Raw genomic sequence first — 24,903 nt, forward strand, 5'->3', positions numbered from 1 at the left:
AGTGCAATATTCACTGAGATATCCGGAGTAATAATCTGAAATTTAACGAAATTTCTTTATTACTCCGGTCTCTTGGAGTTCATTATAATGGGGTTGACTGTATTCCGACAAAAAAAAATCTGATATTTTTGCAATTTGATGTGAAAGCAGTCCTTTTTACAATGATTATGTCATTTTACTTCTATAAATTTAAGAAGGAAACAAAAGAAAGAAAGGGTGGGGAGAGAAAAAAAGAAAAATGGCCAAGGGGGGCTCGGTTGTGCGTAAATACCTTGAAATTTCACTTGTGCGCAAGGGGATTCGGGCCTCACTCTCAGTTTTATGAAAAAATTTCACATTTATGAGATGTTTGACTATGGTTACGATTAACCTCCATATATAGCTCTTTCAATATTAAAATATTTCATTTATACGAAGCCCAATTTCAATTATTTGGCATTTTCATTTTGACTCGAACTCTTTGGCATTTAGACATCATTTCCAACTATCAAATCCACGAGGTTTTTGCGGATTGTAAAAAATGCGTCGCTGAATTGGTTTTGCATGCCTATTATCAACACAAAAAAAAAACAAATTTTAGGTTGACAGATACAAAGATACGCATTGAGCCGGTTATGGACATTTCAAAGTGAAGACTTGCGTGAGAATTTATTGCACTCTTCTGAGAAATCAGCAGATGCAGTGAGTCTCACATAAATGGATTTAAATTGCTTTAAATGTGGTCATACGCCATTTTATAATTTTTTTTCTCTAATGTCCACAGCGAAGCGGCCACATAGGACGGCATGTTTACAGGGGCAATATTTTCTTATGACAGATTTGTTATGACGATGTTTTCACTGACACACAGAAACACGGAAATATCACGTGATCCAAAAAGCCTCCAACAAGATTCCTCGAAAGACTGGTTATATTTTTGGATATGATGATTACAAAGAAGAAAATTCATCTCTACCTCCACGGGCAGAGATGAATTTTCTTCCGGAGCGGGAAAAGAAAGGAAAAATTCGGCTTCGTATCTGGCTCTGGAGCACCAGAAACAAATTTGAAATAAATTTCTTTAAAATATTCGCTTCTATATACTTCCTCTTTATAAGATAAGTGCAAGTAATGGTGGCTAATCATTGAGAGGTATAATGTGGATCAAATTATCCGGCGTAATTTTGAAATGGTATAGTGGTCCAATGCAAGCATAGGTGGAAATAGACTTGGAAGTCTGGTGGGGGGGTGGTGGTAGGGGGGCAGTGCCGTCTTAACGCATGGGCCCACCCGGGCCTCCAGAGAAGACAGGCCTCACAAAAATTAGATTCGATTGAAATTTTCTAGAATTTACCAGGTACGGCCTCCGCTCAGAAATGCAAGGGAGTCACAGGTGGCAAAAGTTTAAGAACCACTGCTCTAAATCATCAGTGTCAACCTCTACCTAGAGGGTCGCGACCCACACCTTAAAAACCACTTTCTTCAACGTGAAGAAACTCTTTTCAGATAGTCGTATCCACAGGGCGGCAAAAAATTATACTGTTCAGGCGGCAAAATTTCTAGGACCGGCCTTAGGTAACACCACCTCCCTCTGCACTTCAGTATGCCGCGTTTGCTATTGGTTAGCAAACAATGACTGAGAATTCTGACGACGATAGGTCAAAGCGCGTAAAAAAAAAAAAAACCACTCACACTCATACCAGGGCCGTAGTGGGATCCCGGGCAGACTTTTCTTTGGGAGCTCCTCTTGAAAAGGTTATTATTATTCAAACAAATATATAAACTTTTTTGTGGGGCCTCCATTTGGTTCGGGGCCCAGGGGCAGTGCCCCGGTTGCTCCAGCCTAGTTACCGCCCTGACACACTCACATAAACACTCATATCCATCAATGAAGAGATATATGTTTTAGAGCAGGCTTCTCTCAACCTTTTTTTAACTCGCAGAGCCCTTTTTGGTATATAATTTCTATGGAGGAGCTCCGTAGGCCTATTTTTCATTCTCTCATCAAAGTTACTGATTTATTATTATTATTCAATAATACTTATAATTATTTTTTCTGAATTTACTGGTTTTTTTTTCTCGAGCTGCCACGGAGCACCGCTTGAGAGCCTCTGTTTCAGAGTGTGGAAAAAATTTTGCCCCAAGAAAAAGAAGAATAATGCCCGAAACCTAAAAAGGGGGAGGACGAAACTGAGAATTTTCTAAAACGTAGGAGGACGCTTGGCATGACATCGAAAAGTGAGACGTCCTTCTAAAGGTAGGGTTACCAGATTCGAAAACCGAGAAAAGAGGTCGTCTTTGAGTGCACCCTTAATAACGTTTCTTTTCTCAATTTATGCAGCAGATGACGCCACTATACCGATTAATGAAACCGTCCACAATAATAATTTTTAACTAAAACACAACCACTAAAAAAAGGAAAAACACAACAAATTCTTCCTCGTAAAAGAAAGAAAAATAATTCCGGAAACCTGAAAAGGAGGACAAAACAGCGAATTTTCAGAAACGTAGAAAGACGCTCGAAATGACATCAAAAGGGAGGACGTCTGGCAACACGAGCTAAAGGAGGAATTCTGGTAATACTAGTGGCATATTTTCAGGAAATGCTGTCACCAACCTTCCAAATTAGAAATTCCTATTTTCATAAAAATGATTTCAATGTTCAGGGTCTGCCACAGCTATGGTGAGACGTTCTGAGAGAAGAGCTGCGGAACTAAAGCTTTAAAGATATAAAAACCACGGGAAAAAAAACAAAAAACAAACGAAATTTATATGAAAATCAGTTAGTTTGTCTCTCGCCCTCTATCTAAGAATATTCACTTTACGAAATGAAGCATGATGTTTTCTTATACAAGGATGACGTCACTCTCCGCTACCATACGAAGGTTTTAACAACTGGCTGTTGCGAAGATATATTTTGGAAAGAGAGAAAGTTCAACTGCCCCTGCGGGGAATCGAACCCACGTCCTTTCACTTTCCGGGTGAACGCCCTAGACCACTAGACTACAGAGGCACCGAATCTCTCAATCTTTCCTTGGAGCTCGTGTACACTGAAAGGGTCTCTCTTTCCAAAATATATCTTCGCAACAGCCAGTTGTTAAAACCTTCGTGATGTTTTTTTGCTGCTCCGTGGAACTAATAACTTGTGCTGTTTGTTGATAGTAAACAAAACGATGCGGGTGGTGTTATGAAGCCATTTATTTGAAAAGAGATGTGAACTAAAAGGTCTTCACTTTGTTTTTGTGTTAACATGAAAAATTGATGTTAACTTGAGGAGTTTTTCCCATTTAAAACAAATTCACAAATATTTGATTCGTTCTTTTATATCAACAAATTCGTAGATTATTTACTTTTTGTTATAAAGCCTCTTAATTCACATTAAATTGTGTTGCTATTAGTCTTCCTCTCTCATTTGAATGTAACAATTCACTCATCCTCTTCTTATGTGAATTACAGCTGTAAAACTTGAAAATAACACGTGTAAAAGTGCATGCAGCAGCACCATCTATGTTTTAGCACAGATATCTTCAACCTTTTTCTAGTCGCGAGCACTGTCTGTATCCATCATCTAAAAGAAGAGCATCCATTCGGCAAGTTCGACATGCGAATGCATGAAATCAGGATGAGACTTCAATCCTAAAACGCAATTTGTATAAGATATTTAGTTGGAACGTTAATCAAGTGTTCGAGAGCACATTCATCAAGCACTCTGGGTGCTTCAGGGAACACCATGGTGCTCACGAGCAATGGGGTGAAGATGCCTATTTTAGCACCAGCAGGGATCATGTTGGCGACATTCGTTGTTTTGGCATAATTGAAAACTTGGAGGCAAAAAGATGCAATGAAAACAGTGGATCCTACTTATAATGTCGGGAAAAAATGTTTTAAGTGAGAAAACGCTTTGAACAGGAAATCTTGAGTATTAGTAAAAGTTAATATATATATATATGAGTCGCAGGCCTATTAAGCAGGAAAACATTCTGGGGGGAAAGTTATAAACAGGAGCCACTGTATTTGGAATTAATCGCTGAAGTAAAACCCCAAGGTTTCCTAGGAGCAATTTTTTAGCAGCGTTAACCGAATAGGATTATTTCACATCTGTAGAAACTTGTAACTTTATCATGCAACGTGCTTGTGTTTCCCTAGCGAAGCACATCAGCTGTTTTGTCGCCTGCATGATTCGGTCTGAAAGAAAGGAAAAACACAACAAAAATGAAGAGAAGATCTGTGTGCGACTCATTTCACTCATCCAGAAGCAGTCGGCCAATCACGCCCAATATAAAGCAAGAAAAGCACTGACATGAGACATCAGACTCTGTAGGAAAACAGTCATACTGCTTTTATTATTGGTCAGTGGGAGACATGTCGCACTGTGCGATTCACTGTGCATACTGCATTAAAAACCTGATCCTATAGGAAAATCCGGCTCAATTACCAAATGCAAATTGTGTTTCACCTGGAATGTAATATTTAAAACCTGATTGATATGTAATGCAAATCCAGCATGTGGCTGACTTCAGCTGACCACCACTATGGCGACAATGAGGCTCAAACAACTTTTTGAATATCTATCAAAAACAAGCATGTCCCTACTGCCGTCTCAACCCAACCGCATCATAGCCCCAGTTCAAAATGAAAAGAGCTTAGTCACCACCTCTTAATTTACATATTTATTGTCATAAATCATCATGCCAGATGTTATCGAGGAAGCCTTCCTATATTCAACTGAGGTCCTTGTATGGCAGGGCTTCTGTCAGAGGTCCCGAGATCATTCACATCATTTTCAGTTTTTCATACTATAAATTCATAATGGGAGGGGGTCTACCATAGATCTCAGCCTAGGGGGCCCTACTGTGTAATGTGGGACCATGGGTATCTGTGCCCTTGGCTGGTTGAACTCGTGGACTGTACTAACAAGGTCGGAGCCCTGTCAGGCTATTAAGGAATATTCACGAATCAAGAAGTTTCGATTATAACCATCATCAGAAGAAAAAACTCTTGTTTGAGAACTTTGACAAATGGCTTTAACTGAAATAATTGTGATGCTAAACTTTGAATCATAGGATGTTCATCGGAGTTGTTGGTGAATATCTCCCAAGTACGAAATTAAGCATCTATCTTCAATCTACAACTCTGCAAGGGTAGGGCTGGCAGGGCTCTTGCATGGGGGCCCAGGAGACAACTCTTTTCTTCTTACACTATAAATTTTCACCAAAGATTTAGGTCTTTGGGGGGGGGGAGGGGCATGATGAGCAGTGGGATGCTCGGGGGTGGGGGAACCAAAAATGTATTCCTGCATGAAATGTGTCTCAACTTTTTCCCCCCGGATGGAGATACATTTTCTTTTATTTCACCTGCAGAGTCCTGTTTCCCCTGCTCGCAGAATTTCGATATCTGTGCAGAGTGACAAAATAAAATGCTACCTTATTATACAATGTGATTTTTTTCTGTGCAGCAAAAAAAAAAAAAAAAAAAAACTATGTACACTGAAGCACATTCTCATTCTTTAAACATCCATGATTTTTAAATTATTCACCATGAGAAATGGTGTCTCTGTTACTTTTGTCCAAAATTGTAAAAATGAAATTTCAGTGGCAAAAACATGCCTTCACCAATAAATATTAAATCCTACATCAGCAGAAAATACCGAAAATAACTACATGGTACAACAATATTATATTAAATGTAAGAAACCTCATTGAACTGGAATCTGTGCTGCCACCTATGAAATAAAAACAACTATTATAATTCATTGATTGAAATAAGTGATCGGTTTTTTATTGATATGCTGCATAAAAAATATGATATACAACAAAATATTTTAAAAGCAATATAATTTATTAAATTATTGTATTGGCTTCAAAATTGTAACTGTTGCTGTTTGTATGTTGTAAAATAGCATTATTAAAATTTGTGAAGTCTAAAGAATCCAGAACAGAATCCAAGAAACCAAGGAGGACTTGGACTTTGCACATTTTTACTAATGCTATTTTACTATTTCCCAAACAGCAACTGTTAAAATTTTGAAACTAACATAATAATTTAATACATATTGTATATAAAATATTTAGTAATGTCATACTATATTTTTTTATGTAGCACATTAATCAAAAATTGGTCATTAATTTCAATTGAAGAACAGTTGTGTTTTTATTTTATAGGTGGCGGCAGATATTCTAGTTCAATAATATTTCTTACATTTAATATAACACTAATGTGTAGTTATTTTCAATATTTTCAAGAAGGCATATTTTATCTGATGAAATTTTGATTTTGCCCATTCATCGGTTATAGACAAAAGTAACTAAGACACTATTTTTTTTTGTTGTAAATAAGTTCACAAAGTGTGGACATTTAGATTCTGAGAATGCTTCAGTGTACATAAAATTTTATGCTGCTCAGAAAAAATTCCCCATATTGTATGAGGTAGCATGTTATTTTGTCATTCCACCAGATATCAAAATTCTGTTCACAGAGAAATATGTCTGTACAAGTGAAATAAAAGACAATATTCCCCGCCCTATCTCAAAAAAAAAAAAAAATGTCCTTGGTACCACCAAAATATATAAACAATTTTATTCATTTGAGCTGGATTTTTTAAGCAGGTTGATGTTTAATGTTTTATGTTTCATATAGATGACAGCTGGGGTTCTATTAGAACAATATTACACTGTTTCTTATTTCTAAACTCAATATGCAAGTGAAAGTATTGAAGTAGGGTTACAAGCTATATTCCTAAACTTTGACATGAGGGTGCATGAGCACATATCTGTGGCAATGTTCCTTACACATGTTTACAACAGATGGCACCACTACACCAGCAATCAATGACAATTATTTTCCAACCACAACAAAGAAACACTTTTAATAATGTTTAATACATTTTTATAACAGTGCTTTTCAAGGGGGAGGTATTTATTGATTTTCAGACATTGAGTGTTGTTTCACCAATTTTGTTTTTTTATGAATTGAAGAAAAAATATTGCCGGATTCATTAATAAGCTACCCCCAGGGCCGTCTTAACGCATAGACCCACAAAGCATGGCCTAGAAGGCCTTCTCTGGTACATTGGAGGCACTCCATGCTGACAGGATCAAGTGGCAAGATAAATAGCAGGTGCCGCTTAGGCAAATGCCTTGTTTTCCTGAGTGGAAATTTGAGCAATTGACAGGAAGGGTCACATAAATTTAGGGCCCTTCGATGAGGGCTTTGTCTGGGAGGCCCCCAACAAATGACTGTCAAACTTGACTGACATTTCTTTAAATGACTGTCAAATGTTGCCAACATGTTCCTAGAATTTTACGTGAACTTCATATTTTATGTCAAACATTTTCAGGTTAATTCTGTATCAAGTGTGTTATACATATTTTTTCATATTTTAGGTGCACTACTAAAAAGTTTCTATGCAGTATTATTTCATTGAGATGACCAAGTGAGACATTTTCCCTCAGAATATGGATGTGGAGAAGATATTCTCTATGATGGTTGGAGGCCAGATTGAGAGTGCAGAAGTAACTATATGTTCACATAAATATTCAGTTCATAATTTTCGGAACAGCTATAGTATATAAACCCGTTTTGGTGACTTTTCTTTGGTACCATTGCCAATTTATAATTTTTTTAATAACATGATCAGCACCTGTTGCGAAGAGATCCATCAAATCTGTCCAGGGAATTTGTTAGTGTTAGTAGACATCCATGCCCAAAGCGGGATTCAAACCTATCCTTCACAGTCAGAAGCTAGCTCCCTAATCATTGGACTGCCACCTGGCAGTCCATATGATTAGGGAGCTAACTGGCAGTCCATAAAGCTTTGCTATGTTTCTCATAATGAACTTGTCTTCTGACTCTCAGGATTTGCAGATTAAATGATGATGGCTGTAGTGTGCAAGTTATGCAATACATAACTTGCCCTTTTTTATCGCACCGACAAAAAAAATGGCATTTTCTGTATGAGGCATGTGGATCCAGGGCTATATAGTAGCAGGTGGAGCTGCAATATTGGCTGATTTAATTTTACATTCTTATTTCTTGGTATATTTGACTGTAGACTCATTGATACCATAACAACAGGAAACTGCAGCAATAAAGCTAACCTTTATCAATATTTCAAATTTCCCTTGTAAGTTTTCCCCTTTTAGAAACATTTGAACATAGTCTTGTATAAATATTTTCAGAAGCACCAGAAAAACCTTTAAGAGGGATTTTTCAAATGCTTATTTGACACGTGCAACATATATTTGTTCCGATACAAGAATTATATTACCTTGACTGTATTTTCCAAAAAAACTAGGAAGGAGACAGTGATTACGAAAACTGTGAGTATGAAATCTGCAAATACTGAGGGCAGACTGTGTTACAGACTGGAAATTACAATATATATATAGAAAAATACATTCTCAACTCAATGTCTTAAGGTTGGGCTTAGCATTTAAAAATTCAATCAGAAAATAAAAATGATTGGTCAAATACATCTACTGGAAACAAAAGAAAACTCAAGATACCAGTAGTAGAGAAAATGCCCCTGTTAAATCCCAGAAAATCTCCCCATTAAAAAGTCTCACTGCTGAGAGCAACTGACCTACAACTTTGCAAATGTTTAATCATTGCACTTCACTGATAGATTGAAAAATATATGGCAGCATTAAAGATTCACGCAGAACACTAGATATACACTCAGACTAAGGCACACATACACATTTCTGGCACAAATCGTTTCAGTCGTAAATTGTCCATGGCGATAGACTGAAATTTTGCAGGGTTTGAAAGAAAAGAGAAAGTGGAAAAACTTCCCAAAAAATAAAATTTGAAGAATGAAAAAGATTATACTATAACTGATCCCTATTGTACGCACTCTATTTAAATATCTCTAATTTTTCCAATTTTTGCTTTACAGTTTCCAGAATTTGACAACATTTATTGCAAATACTGCTTTGTGTATGGACAAGACTGGATTGTGACATCGGTGTGTAAAAATAATTTGTTCATTATAAATTTATAGAAGCAGTATTGATATGAGCAATCCTGATTGTAAAATTTGATGAAATGATCTTGAGTGTATTGGATGTAAATTTGTTTTTTGTATATTTTTTTCTGCTGTTTATCAACATGTTAAGTGGTGGGCTCTTTTGGGGTTCATCAGATTTATCATTTGCTTCACCAGTAAGAAGGTAAAAAAGTGGCCAGTGGGGGGGGGGGGGGATGCAACAACCTTTTCTGTCTTCATTATGACTGTTTACAATACACCAATGCCAATTGGGTCTAACCTAAAAAGAAAATAAAAAAAAAAATCATGTCTATGCGTGAGGATATAGCAAAGAAGTTAATTCATTTTTTGTTTGGTGCCATGCTAATTGAATTTGAATTCTGTGCTTGCTCAAGAGCAGGAGCATATACCATACCTGTTTTGGTGTGGGTACAGTGGCTACAGAGGCAAAAGCAGGGAAGGAGGGGCAAGTCAACCAAAAATTATTATTTTTTAAATATTTTCATTAAAAAAAATATAGCTGAAAAATACCTTTTATCAATTTCTGTTAATTTAAATACTTTTCTAAGGTTTGTAAATTGAAATTTCTGTGGAAGAAATTACTTGTAACTCCCCCCCCCCCCCAAATATTGATGCGCCCACGACTGGTGTATTTGGGAGTTGGGGGGAAACAAATGAAATCTCTTTCAGATAAGTTTCATAATGTTCAAAAAACATTTTGAAACCAACAAAAATTGATTTAAGTAGCATATAAAGGTATTCTCTTTCGATATGTTAATTTCAATATATATATATATATATATATATATATTTATTTATATATGTTTGATTTTTCAATAGTCATGGATAGATGGTACAGGTTTTCCGTATGACACCCTTCCTCTATGTATCCCCCCTTCCTTCCCCTCTGAGTTGTTTACTGGTAGACTTATTACTGCAAAAGAAAACAATAAATGACAGTGTGTATCACGAGACCTTGATAAAAGTTAAGGTATAATTCAAAATAAACAGTGTGACTTGTTAATGGCTTGTGAACAGCTAAAAATGACCTGTTACTTTATGACATTGTGAAGGTCTGTACTTATACTCAAATGCAATCTCTAATGAAACATTGTCACTAGCAGAAATGCCACCATTTTCCCATTCAGACGAAACTGAGCAACAAGAAATTACAAAAAGACTTTTTTCTCCTGAAAAGGTTCCTCTCCAGCAAACGTTTCCATATTGAGAAAGGAGTGAAAATAACTGGGAATGATTAGGCCAAACACTGATGTCCAAAAACTTGTCTTGTGTTGTGGAAAATGTTCCAACAACAGAAATTATGTGCGAAGGTTGCTGAAAATATGCAAAACATAAGGGAAACAGTAAATGATAGAGATTAGCTATTTAATACGTGTCATCAGTATTGCATATATCTATGCAGTAGACCTGGTGCTTTCAATAATTGACTACATTTGACATTTTAATAAGGGCAGTGTGCCACTAAGCTATACTCAGTGCCACAACTAGGAAATGGTGGGGTTCGGTGCTTCAAAATTATGGGGGAGGGCAAAATGGACACTAGCCTCAGGCAACGGAGTAAATTTTTGTTTTTAGTTGCAGCCCTGGCTACACTACACACTCATGTTACCAAAGAGCTTTGCTGGCGATGCATTGGATACCTATACCGCAGACCCTCAGACCATACCTACAGAGGGACATAGACTTGGTTGAAGGGGTGCAGAGAAGAGCTACGCGTGTCCTTATTGGCACACAGGGCTTGAGTTATGAAGAGAGACTTCATTTTTTGAATATGTTTACATTGGATGAACGCAGGTGTCGAGGAGATATGATCGAAGCGTTCAAAATTTTCAATGGGATGGATAGGGTGGACCATGAACTTTTAGTACACCGCCAATCAACTGCTTTTACAAGGGGACACCAGTATCGATTGGTGAGGGACAATACAAGGCTATGGTATCGCAGGGAATTTTTCTTTAATAGGGTTGTTAATAAATGGAATAGCCTACCCCCGGAGGTAGTAAATTGTAACACAATTGACACGTTTAAAAATAAATACGATAAACATGTTGGGGTAAATCGAGAAACTATCCATACTTAGAATAAGACAACCCTAAGTATTCTTTATGGACATTGTATAATATTTTATCATGTGTATATATTGTTTACAATTTTTGTTAATTGCATTTTTAATTGGGTTGCTATATTTTTGAAGTATATGACATCCATATTTTTATGGGCATCTTTTCTTAGCCACCTCGTTGGGCATTTTGCCTGTTGTGGCGTTGTATTTGTATTAGATCATGCAATTCATATGTATAATCAATGTATTTTTTATGATGTCAGTGTTATTTAAATACTCTTGTATAATTGTTGTTTCTTTCAATTCAACACATTCTAAATTTTAGGGATTAGAAGAAGGAATATCTCAAATGTGCAAAAAGAACCAAAACGATGTCCAAAATTTCATTTTTAATTTTCCTCTTGATATTTCATTTAGAAGCACAAACCCCCATGGCTGTAAGTGAATATATTAATTTAATATATGGATAAATGCATGTTCATTAATACAGGTGTAATATATATTTTGTATTTATGTAAAGAGATACTTATCTACTATGACACAATAAAGTTATATGTACAATTTTTTTTTTCTTCTTGGGAGAAATGGTGTCCAGTAGTAGCTTATGCATTAAGGCATGAATGCGAATAGATCTCCCATTTAAAAGACTCTTTCTACAGAGAGCAATCAGGTCTACAAAATTTGAAAAATTCATGCGTAATGTAACCGCCGAAATAACCTGCCAAGTCATTTCCTTCCAGATTTGGACAATGGCAGCCCTCATTGAACACATGATAAACACTTCTCAGGAAGAAACTTGAAACATGTGAGATACAGAACACATACGCGGCACATTCCAACATTCCGTAATTCATTAGAATTGTTTTTTTATAACGTGGTCTTCACGTATTCCCAAGGGATCAGAATGATCCGTCCAGGGTATTTGTTAGTGTTAGTAGACATCCATGCCCGAACCGGGATTCGAACCCAGACCTGCGCAGTGAGAAGCTGGTTCCCTAACCACTCGACTGACAGGTGGCAATATTTCTGCAAAGAAATATTTTTACGAGGTGCATGCATGGTAGTACTAGCTTACGCACAATTTTCTGAAGGAGGGGTTCATTTTTTTTTCTTCCGAAGGGGAGATTTCTTTCCATATTTCACTGCAGAAAATACCATAATTTTTCCCAGTTTGTGTGGATTGAAAGATGTTGCGGATATGAAAGATGAACTCAAGAAGGCCCATTTTGAGAAAAACTGTGTTATATCTGCAAACCTATTGCTTTTAGCATGTAATTATCCAATGTTCAAGACTTGTTTGAGATGAAAAGGAAGAGCAAAATACAAAATTATTCGTACTTTTACTCTGAAAGCCATATACCCCCTTTGGCAAAGCATTTTTTTAAACCAAATTTCAAGTTCATTGTTTCTATTCACAATGCCTTATATAATACCTATAACTTAATTGAAGGAATTTTTACACTACTGTGACAGCAAAGCGGTTAGCACATGTTGCTGTCATATGTTGGGACAAAAATATATGGGGACCCGCAACCCATGTTGGGACAAAATCGTACCACTAAAAACAACCAGATGAATATTTTCCAGAAGAAAATAGGGTCATGGTGTAATGGGGGTTTCATTAATAACTTCAGATTGGGTAATAAATGCTTCCGTGGGTTAAAATTTGATTTGAACTGCATGTATTTTGTTCAGCTACAGTTTTTATCATTTCCATCATGCTCCAAAACTTAGTTAATTCCGTTAAATATTTATTTACATATTCCTATGGATATGCATTTTCTTTTTCTAGGGCCATTTCTAGTTATCAGTGTTTATGGATCTGACTTTTTTGGGAATGACATTGTTCGAGGCTATGGAGGGACTCATATTCCTGTCGCTCCAGGACAGTAAGTTTAATTTTATTTTTCTTGTCACTGTGCATTCAGAATATGTTCTGATTGCTTTATTTGAACATCCTACATCACTATAACAAGCTGCGTGCTGCCTCAAGTGGCAAATACTCACTGGGCTTATTTTGCATAGCAATAAGCACATACTCTTGAGTGCTATTTACTTGTAGACCATAAATGAAATTATTATATTATATACTTATGCATAAGTGCAGTTTTTGTTCAGAAAGTCTTTCATATATTGGGAAAGGTTATCTCATAGTTTCCCAAACTTTTTGTTCCATCACCTCCTTCATCAGAAATTTTTTTCTCTCATCACCCCTAACTCAAGTGAACCCAAAGGATCCTATGTTAAATCTGTAGCTTCTATTGCCCTCCTGGACCATTTTATCACCATTACTTTGAGGAACCACTGGGTTAGCTTATACACAGATCAGTTTTTGAGGAAAAAAAATTATCCAGAGTTTTTATCACCCCTTCCCCCCACTTACTATAGCAAAGTGCACTATTTCTGGCCTGCAAAGCGGCCCACGGAAACAAAGCTAAGGCCCCTCATGCACCAAGAGGTCCCGCAGGCAGCGCCCTGATGAGCCCCTGCATTAAGACGGTTCTATTTCAAAGGGGTACCAAACTAAACTGTTTCTGTTTCCAAAAACAAAAGTATCAATTAATTGATCATTTTTCATTGTTAAAAAACTTTCATATCTTAGAAATATATTTTTTCCTTCAAAACATGTCTAATTTTTTAGGATTGGCTTATACACAGTTCGTCTGTCTCTTCCTCGAACAGGCTTATACACGAGTATATATGGTAAATATAATGTTGTATGTCCATGACGTGCAGACATTTTTGATAACAGTCACACTTTGGGACTCAATGGTTTTGAACTCAATGTTCATCATATGACAAGAAAGAGAAGGTTTTTGGTTTTAAGTGCGTTCTTGAAAATTGTCATCCTACTCTCATATGAAATTAGTGGGCACACGAATCTCATGGAAACTCGAGAATATTGCCAAACATTTTTACCAATTGCCCAATGTGTCATCCCTTTTTTGAATTCCCCCCATGCATTTTAATCATTTTTACTGAAGGAACTAATGATGGAAACAAATAACAAGGGAAAAAAAGTAATGAATTTCAAATGCATTTCAACACACTATGGATGTCGTCTTTAGAGGGAAATTATAACCACTATCATGCTGACAGAGGATCTCACTTGGAATGCAAGGGGTCTATCCAGCCAAAATTTGATCAGTTTTTCAGACTCTTCACACAATTCTGAATCTGAAAAATGGATCCTTCACAAAATTCTGGATCTGGAAAACGAACTCTTCACAAAATTCTGGATCTGGAAAATGAACCCTTCACAAAATGCAAATGAATGAAATCATAAATTTGGCTTTCCATTTATTTTGTGATTAATTAACTAGATTATTTTGCTTCCCACAAAATTACTTATTTTTCACAAAATTAACGATCCTTTTCACAAAAACAGGACCCTACAAAAAAGTCTGGTCAGACCCCTGATTGCTTACCAAATCTTAACTCGTGGTTGCTCTTCAGGAAAAAGTATGTCCATTCAAGTCAGACATTGTAGTAAACATTTTTTTTTATCATTGAGCAACTGGGGGTTATGATATGGTAACCAACCCAAGTGGTATCCTTAGTCAGCATGTTAATTTTCAAATTTATCCTCTGAAGACAGCAAACATAGTGTGTCGAAACATACTAGGAATTTGTGGCTTTTTTCCTTGTTATTTGTCCTTATCATTGGCTCCATTTGTGATTGTATCACAGACTCAATAAGAAAGCAAAGGATTATTACTGTTTCATTTTGAACATAAACAATTGGATTCCAAAATGTTTTAGAATATAAGCATGAACCTTAGAAAGAATAGCAATTAGACAAAAAAAAAAGAAAAAAGTAAGCCTTTGTTCAAAAGCATACTAAGTTCATTGTCTAATAGCGATGGGAGAAAATTGAGGGTTAGTATTTATTGCAACTTTTTTGGTCATTATAAAATTACAAGTTATAGCAGCAACTTTGCAACCATTACTTTTTCATAGTCTAAAGTCATATATTTTTCAGCTTGAAGAATTTTGATGCATACTCTTATGTGTCATTGCTCTATTTAAGTTCACTATGTGTGATTATTAAAATCAAACACTGCATAGTTTTTTATTATTATTTCATGCCCAATAGCTTCATTATATTGAAAATGTATCGAAGAAATGTTTTTATGAAATTGGTCCATTCTAAATTTCAGGCACAGAAGGAAAATTGCCATGTTTGTGCCAGAATCTTCTTCGCTGCTGCAACAGTTCACTAGCTGGTTGATGGGAGCAAGACCAGAGTATGTTGATCCACGTATCATTGCTCAAGGAGAAGGTCGTGAAGGTAATGGGTGACTTTTAAGTTGCTACTTAATGACTTATTCAGATATCTGTGCTATATTTACTCTTACCTCATTTTACCATCATGTGGTAGTTGTGTTGTACTGGCACATACATGTAATGTGTATTTTTGAAGAAAAAAAAATTTATGGCTGCAATCCAGATCAAACATTCATATGTTTGGTACAATGATGGTGATAGTACTGGGATGTGAATATATATGGCCAGCCTAATACATGTGCAAAGTGTCATACCATTGGGGCATGAACATATTAAAAAATGAAATAAAACATACATTAAAAATATCTCATATTTGCATTATAATTCACATTTGAACTTCAATCAATTACTCAAGATAAAACCAATAATTCATTTAAAATAAAGAAAAATAAAAACTTATTTCTCACACTTATAAAGAAAAGTGACTGGTGAGCCACTCGAAATCTTAATACAAATCCAAAAAAATCAAATCCAACAGAAGCCATTCAAAATGCAAAACACTCACATGCTGCCCTTGAGAGCACCCTATGGCTTGGAAACCTGTTTTATATCACGTTTTATTTTAAACTTGGGTTTCGTCTGGCTGGAAAGAGCCAGACTTCTCTTTATATCATAAATGATCAAAAAATGTGACACACACTTAGATTATTAGCACTTTGTCTAATGGCCCTCTTTCTTATATTCAGATGTTCTTAATTTTTGGTGTTCCAGAGACCCTTTGTGTATTGCAACAAAGTCCCAGCTCCTCCTCCTGCGTCAATGACATGAAGGCCATGGACCTGCTTTACAAAATAATGTTCTGTATATGGTAATGTAAACACAGCGCTTTAATTGTTTTATTATCCAAGCTCACACAAGACTCCCTTAAAATCTCTACAAGGACCCCCAAAGCATCTGGAGACCCCTCGTTGAGAATCACTGCTCTAATTGGTGAAGTATGGCCACGTGACCTCTAATTAAAATGTGTGTGACTGCGAAAATGTGACAATGAATGCCAGAACTCTGCTGCCAAACTTATCCCATTGCAGAAATCTCTTCCAGCCCAGCTTTGTGGCAGAGTCCAATAATGTGACAGGAGAACATAGCTTACATTTTGATGGAAATCATGAGTGAAAACACAACAGTTTGGTATGTAAGGCTTCAAAAAAGTTTTCATCTAAGATAAGAAGTCAGTCCTCTAGGCAGTTATCACAAAATAGAGTAAAGGAAGTGTTTTATTCTATGATTCGTTAAAAAAAAGTAAAAATACTTATAGGAAGTAGCTCTCACAACAGCAACATGTGAGACTGCAAAGTTGCACTAAAGTATAATGGTGAGATTGAAATTGGCACTATTAGATATTTTATCCCTCTTAGAATTCTATAAAAAGTATTCTAACAAAAATTCTATTCTTCTATTAAACTAAATATAAATCTGTATTACTGAATACAATCAGTGCATTTTTTGCAACATACATTGTTGTTTTTGTGACCAATGTCACATTAATTCCTATTTGCAACTTATTTCTTTTAGTGACAAGAGTACGTTCTCAGGGAAATTTGACATTATCTTTCAACGTTATCTTGAAGAACTTTGATAAAATGGGGTACAACATTGGCTGAAATACCACAGGTTGACTCTCTACTGGTACATCGAAGACAAAAGGAAGAGTAAAGCAGAATCATTTCTCTTTGCCTTATCGGATGTCACACATTTCTGAAATCTAAATCAAATTTGGTGACTTGGTTTCTATCTGAAATTCTCAAGTACAGACATTTTAAGAAATCATTAGTATTTTTGTCCTTCATGTGTCCAACTCGAGAAATATGAAGGTCATTCCCTAAGTAATGTTCACTGTCATTTCATTCATATGCGTAATTTGTAATGTGCAGTATGTCTTAAGAATCCAGTCACTGCTTGTAAAACACATCCATGTAACCCTAGTTTTCAACAACTGACCTTACTTCCATTGAGATTGCATTATTCACTCGACAATGGTGTCACCCTGTGCATTACTTTTTAAATGACCCTTGTATACTCAAAAAAACTTTAATTTGATTTATATTTCATTTATATTTTCATTGTATGGTTTGTGGCAATTGTGAATTATATGTAAAGAAACAATCACTGTGTTGACAGTTGAATTACATATAATCACTCCATGTTTTTTTATCACCCTGTCATCTAGTCGCATAATTTTTCAATTCATTGATTTTATAAAAATGGATATATTTATTGAAGAGATGATGATGATGATGCTCTTGTCTCTAAATACTGTGGATTTATTTATGAACTTTTTCAAATAAAAATATAACTTATAAAAAGTGTTCGGGATCATACCTTTGTTAATTTGTTTTTGCATCAGAATGACTCACTGAAGCTAATGAAAAGCTTATGAATGTAATAATACACAATGTAATTTTTTTCTGAGCTTCCTAGGATTATTACCTCTTCCTAGCATTAATACTTTCTAATGCACAATATGCCAAAACTTACAGTGAGCCAAAAAAAAAACTGCCACATTTGAGAGTTTTATATCATCACATTGTGGAATAAAACTTTTTTTCTTTTCTTTCTGCTAACATTTAATCCCTTCAACAACCAGTAAAAGGAAACATGAAAATTACGGTTACCGATAACAGTGCTTATACAGACTGTCCCAAATTGCTTGGCTAGGCAATATTTCTGCCAACGTTGACTTTAGAAACATACTCCAGTTACAATTTTTTTTCCAAATGATGTGGGGTTTCTTGAAATGTCACAAATCGCCGTAACGATTGTATACATAAAAGATATAAAAAAATAGAGAACATAACTTTTTATGTTGATTCAGTGTCCACCACTCCCAATTAGTAATGCATGAATCCTGCTCCGAAAAGTAATTTACAGAAAAAAAACAAACAAAAAACTATATTTTTAAACATGTTGAATTTATTCATTGAGATATTGAAGATGAAAAGTTGTTATGTTTTGGAAACTTATCACTGTTCTGGTGAGTTTGAATTGGCTAAAACTTTTCTTTTTTAGGGCTGTACACAATGGAATTAAATCAAAGTATTGGTTTTTATTTCGTTTAGATCGGTGTTTCTCAACCACCAGGCTGTACAGGGCCCTGATACCACTGGTACTGGGTCAAAAGTGACTAGTCATCTAGTCATTTTCCTTTTCCCCATTCATTTTCCTTTAGTTGTGTGTTTGTCTGAGCCTTCCAGTTACAAAAATGAATGAAACTGGGCAGCAAGCTTCCAAAGGTTGAGAACCACTGATTTAGATAGTTTATTGTAGAATTTTTTAAGTAAAAATGCTTTTCATTGCTCACTATGTCAGGCGCTTGTCGCATCCGTATTAGACAAAGTCATAAAAAAAATAAATCAAACTTTTGAGAAATGAGAAATAAAAGGAAAAGATGGTTTCATTGCAAAACAATTTGAAAAAAACTGGAAAGACTTTATTATTGAAATAATGAAAGTGTGAAACCAGTTTATTTTTTTAATAACAATGGCTTTTCAAAGTTATAGCAATTGTAACATTTTCGCAATTTGTGAACCACACCCTCAATAAATGCTGAAAACCTGGAAATCAAATATCTTGGCCAATCTTGCATTTAAAAATATGGAATTTTTTATAAATCACATTGCTATGCTCACAAAGCCTCAGAGCAGGATCCATATTTTACTAATTGGGAGTTTTAGCACATGGAGTCTTCATAAAAAGTTATATTTTCTTTATTTTTGTATATGACCCGTTGGGAGATTTATGATGTTTTAAGTAACCACACACCATTTGTAAAAAAATTTGTAAATGGAAGTGCATATTTTTCTAAAAATCAATGGTTGCATAGATATCATCTGTCGAAAACAATTTGGCACAGCCTTTATAAGTGTAACTCCACTATAGTCTAACACAGGTTTCCAAATTAAAGTTTATCGTCGAATTTTTGATAGTTATAATGCTGTCCTGGGAACCCTGGATGATAATGAGGCTGTACTACAGAATTCAAACAAATTTTTGAGTATTTATCCGAAAAAAAGTGTAAGATTATCCCTACTGTCATCTTAAAATCATAGCCCAGGGCAGGGCAAGTCAAATCCCAGTCGTCATCGTTTAAAAAATTGGTATTGGTACCTAAAGTTTTCTTTATGTAGTTATTAAATTGGAGACTGAGAGAAGCACAAAATGTTTGGAATTTATAGCAGCATAGGTGCCAACATAAAAGAGGGGCACTATGCCATGAAAAGCCAAAAGAAACATTATTTTGGAGATTTTTCCTTTGGATACATTTCCTAGAGCAAAATAAAGAGGGCTTAAGCACCACCCCTTAATTTATATATTTATTGTCATAAATGATTGTGCCAGATCATATTGTAGAAGCTCTTATTCAACTGAAGTCCCTGCTTGGCCCCCACAAGGGGGTAGGTCTGGCAGAGCTCTTGCCGGGGGGGGGGGGATGAGATGATTCTGATCAGATGTAGTTCTTTTTGTTTGTTTTTCCAACACTACAAATTCATGATAGAGGGGCCCGTGAAGAGTGACCTGGCCACACATTCCACGACTGAAAGTTCTTGTTTAGGTGTTTTATATCACCTCTAATTAGAGTTTGTTCCATGAATTTAGAATCACCCTGTATTACATGTGAGAAACATCAATGAAGTAGAATCCCTTCTGCCACCTATCAAATAACACTAACAATTCTATCAAAATCAGCGACTGGATTTTGACAAATGTACTGCATGAAAAAAGCAATATAATATATTATTTAATGTATTTTAATCAATAATATTGATTAAATTTTTAAGTTTGCCTCAAAACTTTAACAGTTGTTATTTGAGTGTTGAAAAAAAACTTTAGTAACACTCGTAAAATAGCATAATTTTAGTGGATTTAAATTTGTGTTCCCAACTTTCTGTGATTTTTACTAATGTTATTTTACCGTACACAAATAATAACTGTTAAAATTTCGAGGCAAACAGGATAATTTAATTAATATTATTGCTTATAAAATATGATCAAATATCATATGTTTTTTTCATGCGGCGCATTAATCAAAATTCGGTTATTAATTCCAATCGAAGAATTGTGACAGTTTTATTATAGGTGGCGGATGGGGTTCTACTTCATTGATGTCTTTCTCACATGAAATATAATACACTGTACTGTATAATTGTTTTCAATATTTCCTGGAAGGCATATTTTTGCTGATGAAATTTTATTTTTACCCGTTTGTTGGTAATAGACAAAAGTAACTAAGAAAGGAATCATTTTTTCATTTTGAATAAGTTCATAAACTATGAATGTTAGGGGCTGAGAATGCTTCTGTGTAAATTCAGTTTTCTTGCTGCACTGAAAAAAAGTCTCCTGTATTCTATAAGGCAGCATGTTATTTTGTCTTACTGCAGAGATATCAAAATTCTGTGATCAAAGAAACGGGTCTGTGCAGGCGAAATAAATGGCACTTTTAATGTTCCTGCCCTTTAATTTTTTTGTTTCCCTATCTGGAAACAAAAAAATTAAAGGGGGCATTTCATGTGAGAATAAGATTTTTCCTTTTTACTGCGAGCATCTCGGTGCTCATCATCCCCCCACCATTCTGGAGCCCCTTCCTCCAAGACAGATCTTTGGTGGGGTCTCCTCTATAGTGAATTCATAGTGTAAAAAAAATGAGGTTTGTCCCGTTCTCCGTTCCACAGCGCTGCCAGCCCCACCCTTGTAGGGGTCATAGTACACACTTAAACCATTGAGGATAGATGTTTAATTTTATATTCTGGAGATATTCACCGACGACTCAGGTGAACACGCTATGATTCAATGCTTAGCATCATGATTATTTCAGTTAAAGCTATATGTCAGAGTTCTGGTGCGAGTGCTTTTCTTCAGGTGCTATGATAAACAGCTGGTGTTGCTTGGCAAATACCTAATTTTTCCATGCTGAAATTCGAGCAATTCACAGGGTCCATATAATTTTAAGGTCCTCCGATGAGGGCTTTGCTCCATCCCTCTGGAGACGGATTTATAATTTTGTCGCCTGCGGGTTATACAAATTTCGCCACCCTTCACCCATTCCAGTATAGTTTTCTTGACTATTATTCCTCCAAATTAGCTGCTCACGACTATAGCCCATTTAGCCCTCCTCCCACACCGTGAATATGCATTTGTATTCCAGTCACTCTTTCGGTCATTGACATGCTTTCACACTCTCTTGGTCACTGTTTTCATCTCCTCGCTCACCAGATCATCCCTTTGGTCACTCACATGCTTGTACAGGCCCGCCTTTTCAACTTTTTACAGTTTAGTACGACACTATCGCGTTACAATTCAAAACAAAGAACAGCTTTTCGAGTATCAGTATAACAAGAAAGTTTTCACCTTTGAACACTCTCCGAGATCCGGGATTTTTTAAGGGTTCGTTGGTGTTTGATCATACACGGAACCACCCAAAAAAACTGTCACGGAACCCCAGGGTTCCGCGGAACACTAATTGGAAACTCCTAGTCTAAGACTGTTTCTTATCTTTTTCTGCCCACTAATCTCTCCCCACCCCTCTTTTAAGCATACTTCTTTCTTGAATCATCAATATCTCGGTGAATTTTAATTTGTTTTCTAATTTTTTTTTGGAACAGTATATTGAAAGAGGCCTCAAGTTTCCATCATTGAAATTTTTTTTATGTTGGGATTGAATTTTTGAATTTTCCCCAATAATAATTTTTGGAAAGTTTAACTCTATTACAGAACAACTTTTTTTTTTTTTTTTTTTGCTGATAATTTTTCATATTCTACTTTGATTTCAAAATGAACAGCAGAATTTATATTCCCTTCAGACACTTTCATTGAAATGTCCTGTATATACTTGTAGTTATATGTCTCCATTGTGAGGGATACGTAATTTTTTCTTATTTACGAAAGGAGGCAATAAATACGAAATTTTTTTAATTTTCGACGAATAAATGCGAAAATTTGATTTTTACTACTTTTCTACGAAATCTTGATAATTTACACTTTCTGAAGTGAAAATAGGTGCCAATTTTGCTGATCATTTAAATTCTGGAACTTTCAACTAAGGGCAGTATTTTAATACGTAGACTCGTAATTAAATTATAAAAAAAAATTGCGTCATTGGTTTAGTTCGTTTTGGCGAATGAATGGAATTTTTGTTTTGTTTTGTTTTGCAGATGAATGCAAAATTTTTGATTTGAAAAACATTTTTGGAAAAGACTACAAAATGTTTGATTTGAAACTTATTTTCGCAGATAAACGCAAAAATTTTGATAAAAAAATTTTTTTTTTTGGAAATGAATGCAAAGTTGTCAACTCGAGAATTTTCATTTTTACGAATAAATGCGGAATTTCTGATTTGGATTTTTTTTTTCCTGCGCAATTTACGTATCTCTGCCCATCATTCATTTATATATTATCATTTATTACCATTGTAGAATGATGAAAGTCTTTGATGAATGGCATTTGTTTACAGCATTATAAACATAAACATTTCTTAGAACTAACTGCTGGTCATATTTTTTTCCCCCTCATCATTTACGAGATTCGTATCAAAATGCAATATCATAAATTTCCTGAACTAAAGGAAATTTCAGCTACATATTAGGAAACAGATATCACAATGTGTGCAGAAACCGCAGTCGCACAGTCTAGGTTCCTAGGATGAATATTCTCGCAGAGGGATAGTTTCAAAGTACCTCAAGAGCTAAATAGTGCTCTCTAGCGGGGGGGGGGGGGGATATGTTTAATAAGACATGAAAACAGGGCATGTTCCTCGTAAGTTCGGGCCTTGGGCAAATACAAAATTTTAGGACCTCTTGCATGTAGTCTTCTTCGAGACAGAGGCGTACGCTAGGAAAGGGGGACATGTGAGCTGTGCCTGTATGAAATACCAAAAAAGAGCTTATTTTGGGGCCTTGTGCATGTTTTACCCATGTTAGAAACAGGTCCTGATTATGAACAAGAAAAATTTTGAATCTTAAATAACGCATTTTCTTTTTAGCAGCTCTTGTGTTGCTTTTGCGTATCACATCACCACCAATTTATAGCTCCTAAATAAGCCGCATTTTATGAACGGACGCAAGTAAACCGTTCAGGCTTTAGTGGCCTATTTAAGCACTATTTAATTGGAGTGTGCTATTCAATCACCACTTTCAGGAGGACCTTCCAGTTTTTGCCATAGCCACTCGCTATGCTTCCTGGTTCATTCTAAAAGATGGAAACCTTGCATATAGTTTTATACGCTAGAAAAATGGTTTCCCAGACACATCATTCGAGGGTAAGTGAAAAAGATCTCCTCCTCCTTTCTATTGAAAACTGGGGGGGGGGGGGGACAAGAAAAGTAATAATTAAATAGTAAAAATCAACAAACTTCCTATGCATTTCTAGGAGTATGCAAGCATCCTACTCTCTTACGCATAGTAAGGAGTATTACACCATTTACGCATGTCTAAGGGTCTAAGGCTGAATAAGCATCCTGAGTATTTCAAGAGATACGCAAGCCTCCTACGCATTATCAAAGATTTCTCTATGCATATCTGGGCAACACCAGCTTTAGTAGATACTCAGGGCCGTCACTTAAGCCAAGTGATTTTTCTGAGGTCCTACCAAGGAAATTCCCGAAAAAATTTCAACCAGATCCCATTTTTGTGATGCCCCTCTTATCTTGAGGTGCCCGGGTGGGCCCACGCCTTAAGACGACACTGTAACCTACTACTACTGTAGATACTGAAGCTGGTGCTGGCAATAGGCAAGCCTCAAACGAGTTCCTAGGGGGTAAACAAGCATCTTAAAAATTTCCAGGGGTACGCAAGTCTTACATGTATTTCAAGGAGGAGGGGGTACGAGCGTCTTGAACTTATAGCAAAGCTTTCATTACCGTCTCAAGGGTATCATCCCCCCTTCCCCCGCAAGTGGTGTTCAGATGCCCCACATCTGCCTGCCACTTTACATATTTACTCTCGAAAATCAAACTTCCGGATCAGAGGCATCGAAAGTGTTATGCACCCGTGTGTGCTCGACTTGAGCTTTATATGGCAGATTTTCATTTCTGAAGAAATTCTAGTGGTGCTCAGACTTGTGGTACAGAATGCTGTGGGTGCTGGAGCACCTACTGCACCCTCGGCTCCAACGCCACTGCATCAGATCTCGAGTCCCCTCTTATCATAGCCCTCACATCCTGCAGCAAGTCCCTAGGGCTGGGATTTTTGGCAGTCACGAAAGATTTACGGGCCCTTGAACGTATAATGAATTTATAATAGGAAAACCCCAGAAATAAAATAAGAATCAACTCGTCCTCCCCCACCACTGGCTGGAGCCCTGTCAGCCCCAACCACGTGTTAAGATTGCACTGCCTACGCGTTTCAAAGGGAAAATTGAACTGAAAAAAAGGTTAGAAACCTGTAAGAGATTAAGAAAAATAAAGTTCGAACAAAGTGTGTGAATTTTGAGGTTTGAGTTTCTTCGAAGTGTTACCGTCACGATGTCTGCAGAATCACAGGTAAGAGAGGAAATAAAAATCTCCTACTCAACGTACGTACGTGTATAGGTGTATCCCTTGCCCTATTCCAGGTATCACCGAAAATAATTCGCGGCTTTT

The 24,903-nt window shown here is 36.0% G+C and overlaps 1 protein-coding gene and 1 non-coding gene across 2 annotated transcripts; one reads left to right on the plus strand and one right to left on the minus strand.

Moving 5' to 3' along the window:
* Nucleotides 1-2,918: 2,918 nt before the first annotated feature.
* TRNAS-GGA (transfer RNA serine (anticodon GGA)) lies at nt 2,919-2,992 on the minus strand. The gene has a single exon. It is a non-coding gene; the product is annotated as a tRNA-Ser (tRNA).
* Nucleotides 2,993-3,072: 80 nt separating this feature from the next.
* B9d1 (B9 domain-containing protein 1) lies at nt 3,073-17,633 on the plus strand. Its single transcript, XM_089255081.1, has 7 exons — nt 3,073-3,204; nt 7,362-7,490; nt 8,876-8,944; nt 11,374-11,485; nt 12,841-12,937; nt 15,209-15,339; nt 16,848-17,633. The coding sequence occupies exons 2-7, from the start codon at nt 7,434-7,436 to the stop codon at nt 16,934-16,936; spliced, it is 555 nt and encodes a 184-aa protein (XP_089111207.1). The 5' UTR covers nt 3,073-3,204; nt 7,362-7,433; the 3' UTR covers nt 16,937-17,633.
* The last annotated feature ends 7,270 nt before the right edge of the window (nt 17,634-24,903 follow it).

Source organism: Pholcus phalangioides, unplaced genomic scaffold (assembly GCF_987345545.1).
Source record: "Pholcus phalangioides strain wild (caught in Gottingen) unplaced genomic scaffold, Ppha-v1.0 ptg000042l_1, whole genome shotgun sequence".
Lineage (NCBI taxonomy): Eukaryota > Metazoa > Arthropoda > Arachnida > Araneae > Pholcidae > Pholcus > Pholcus phalangioides.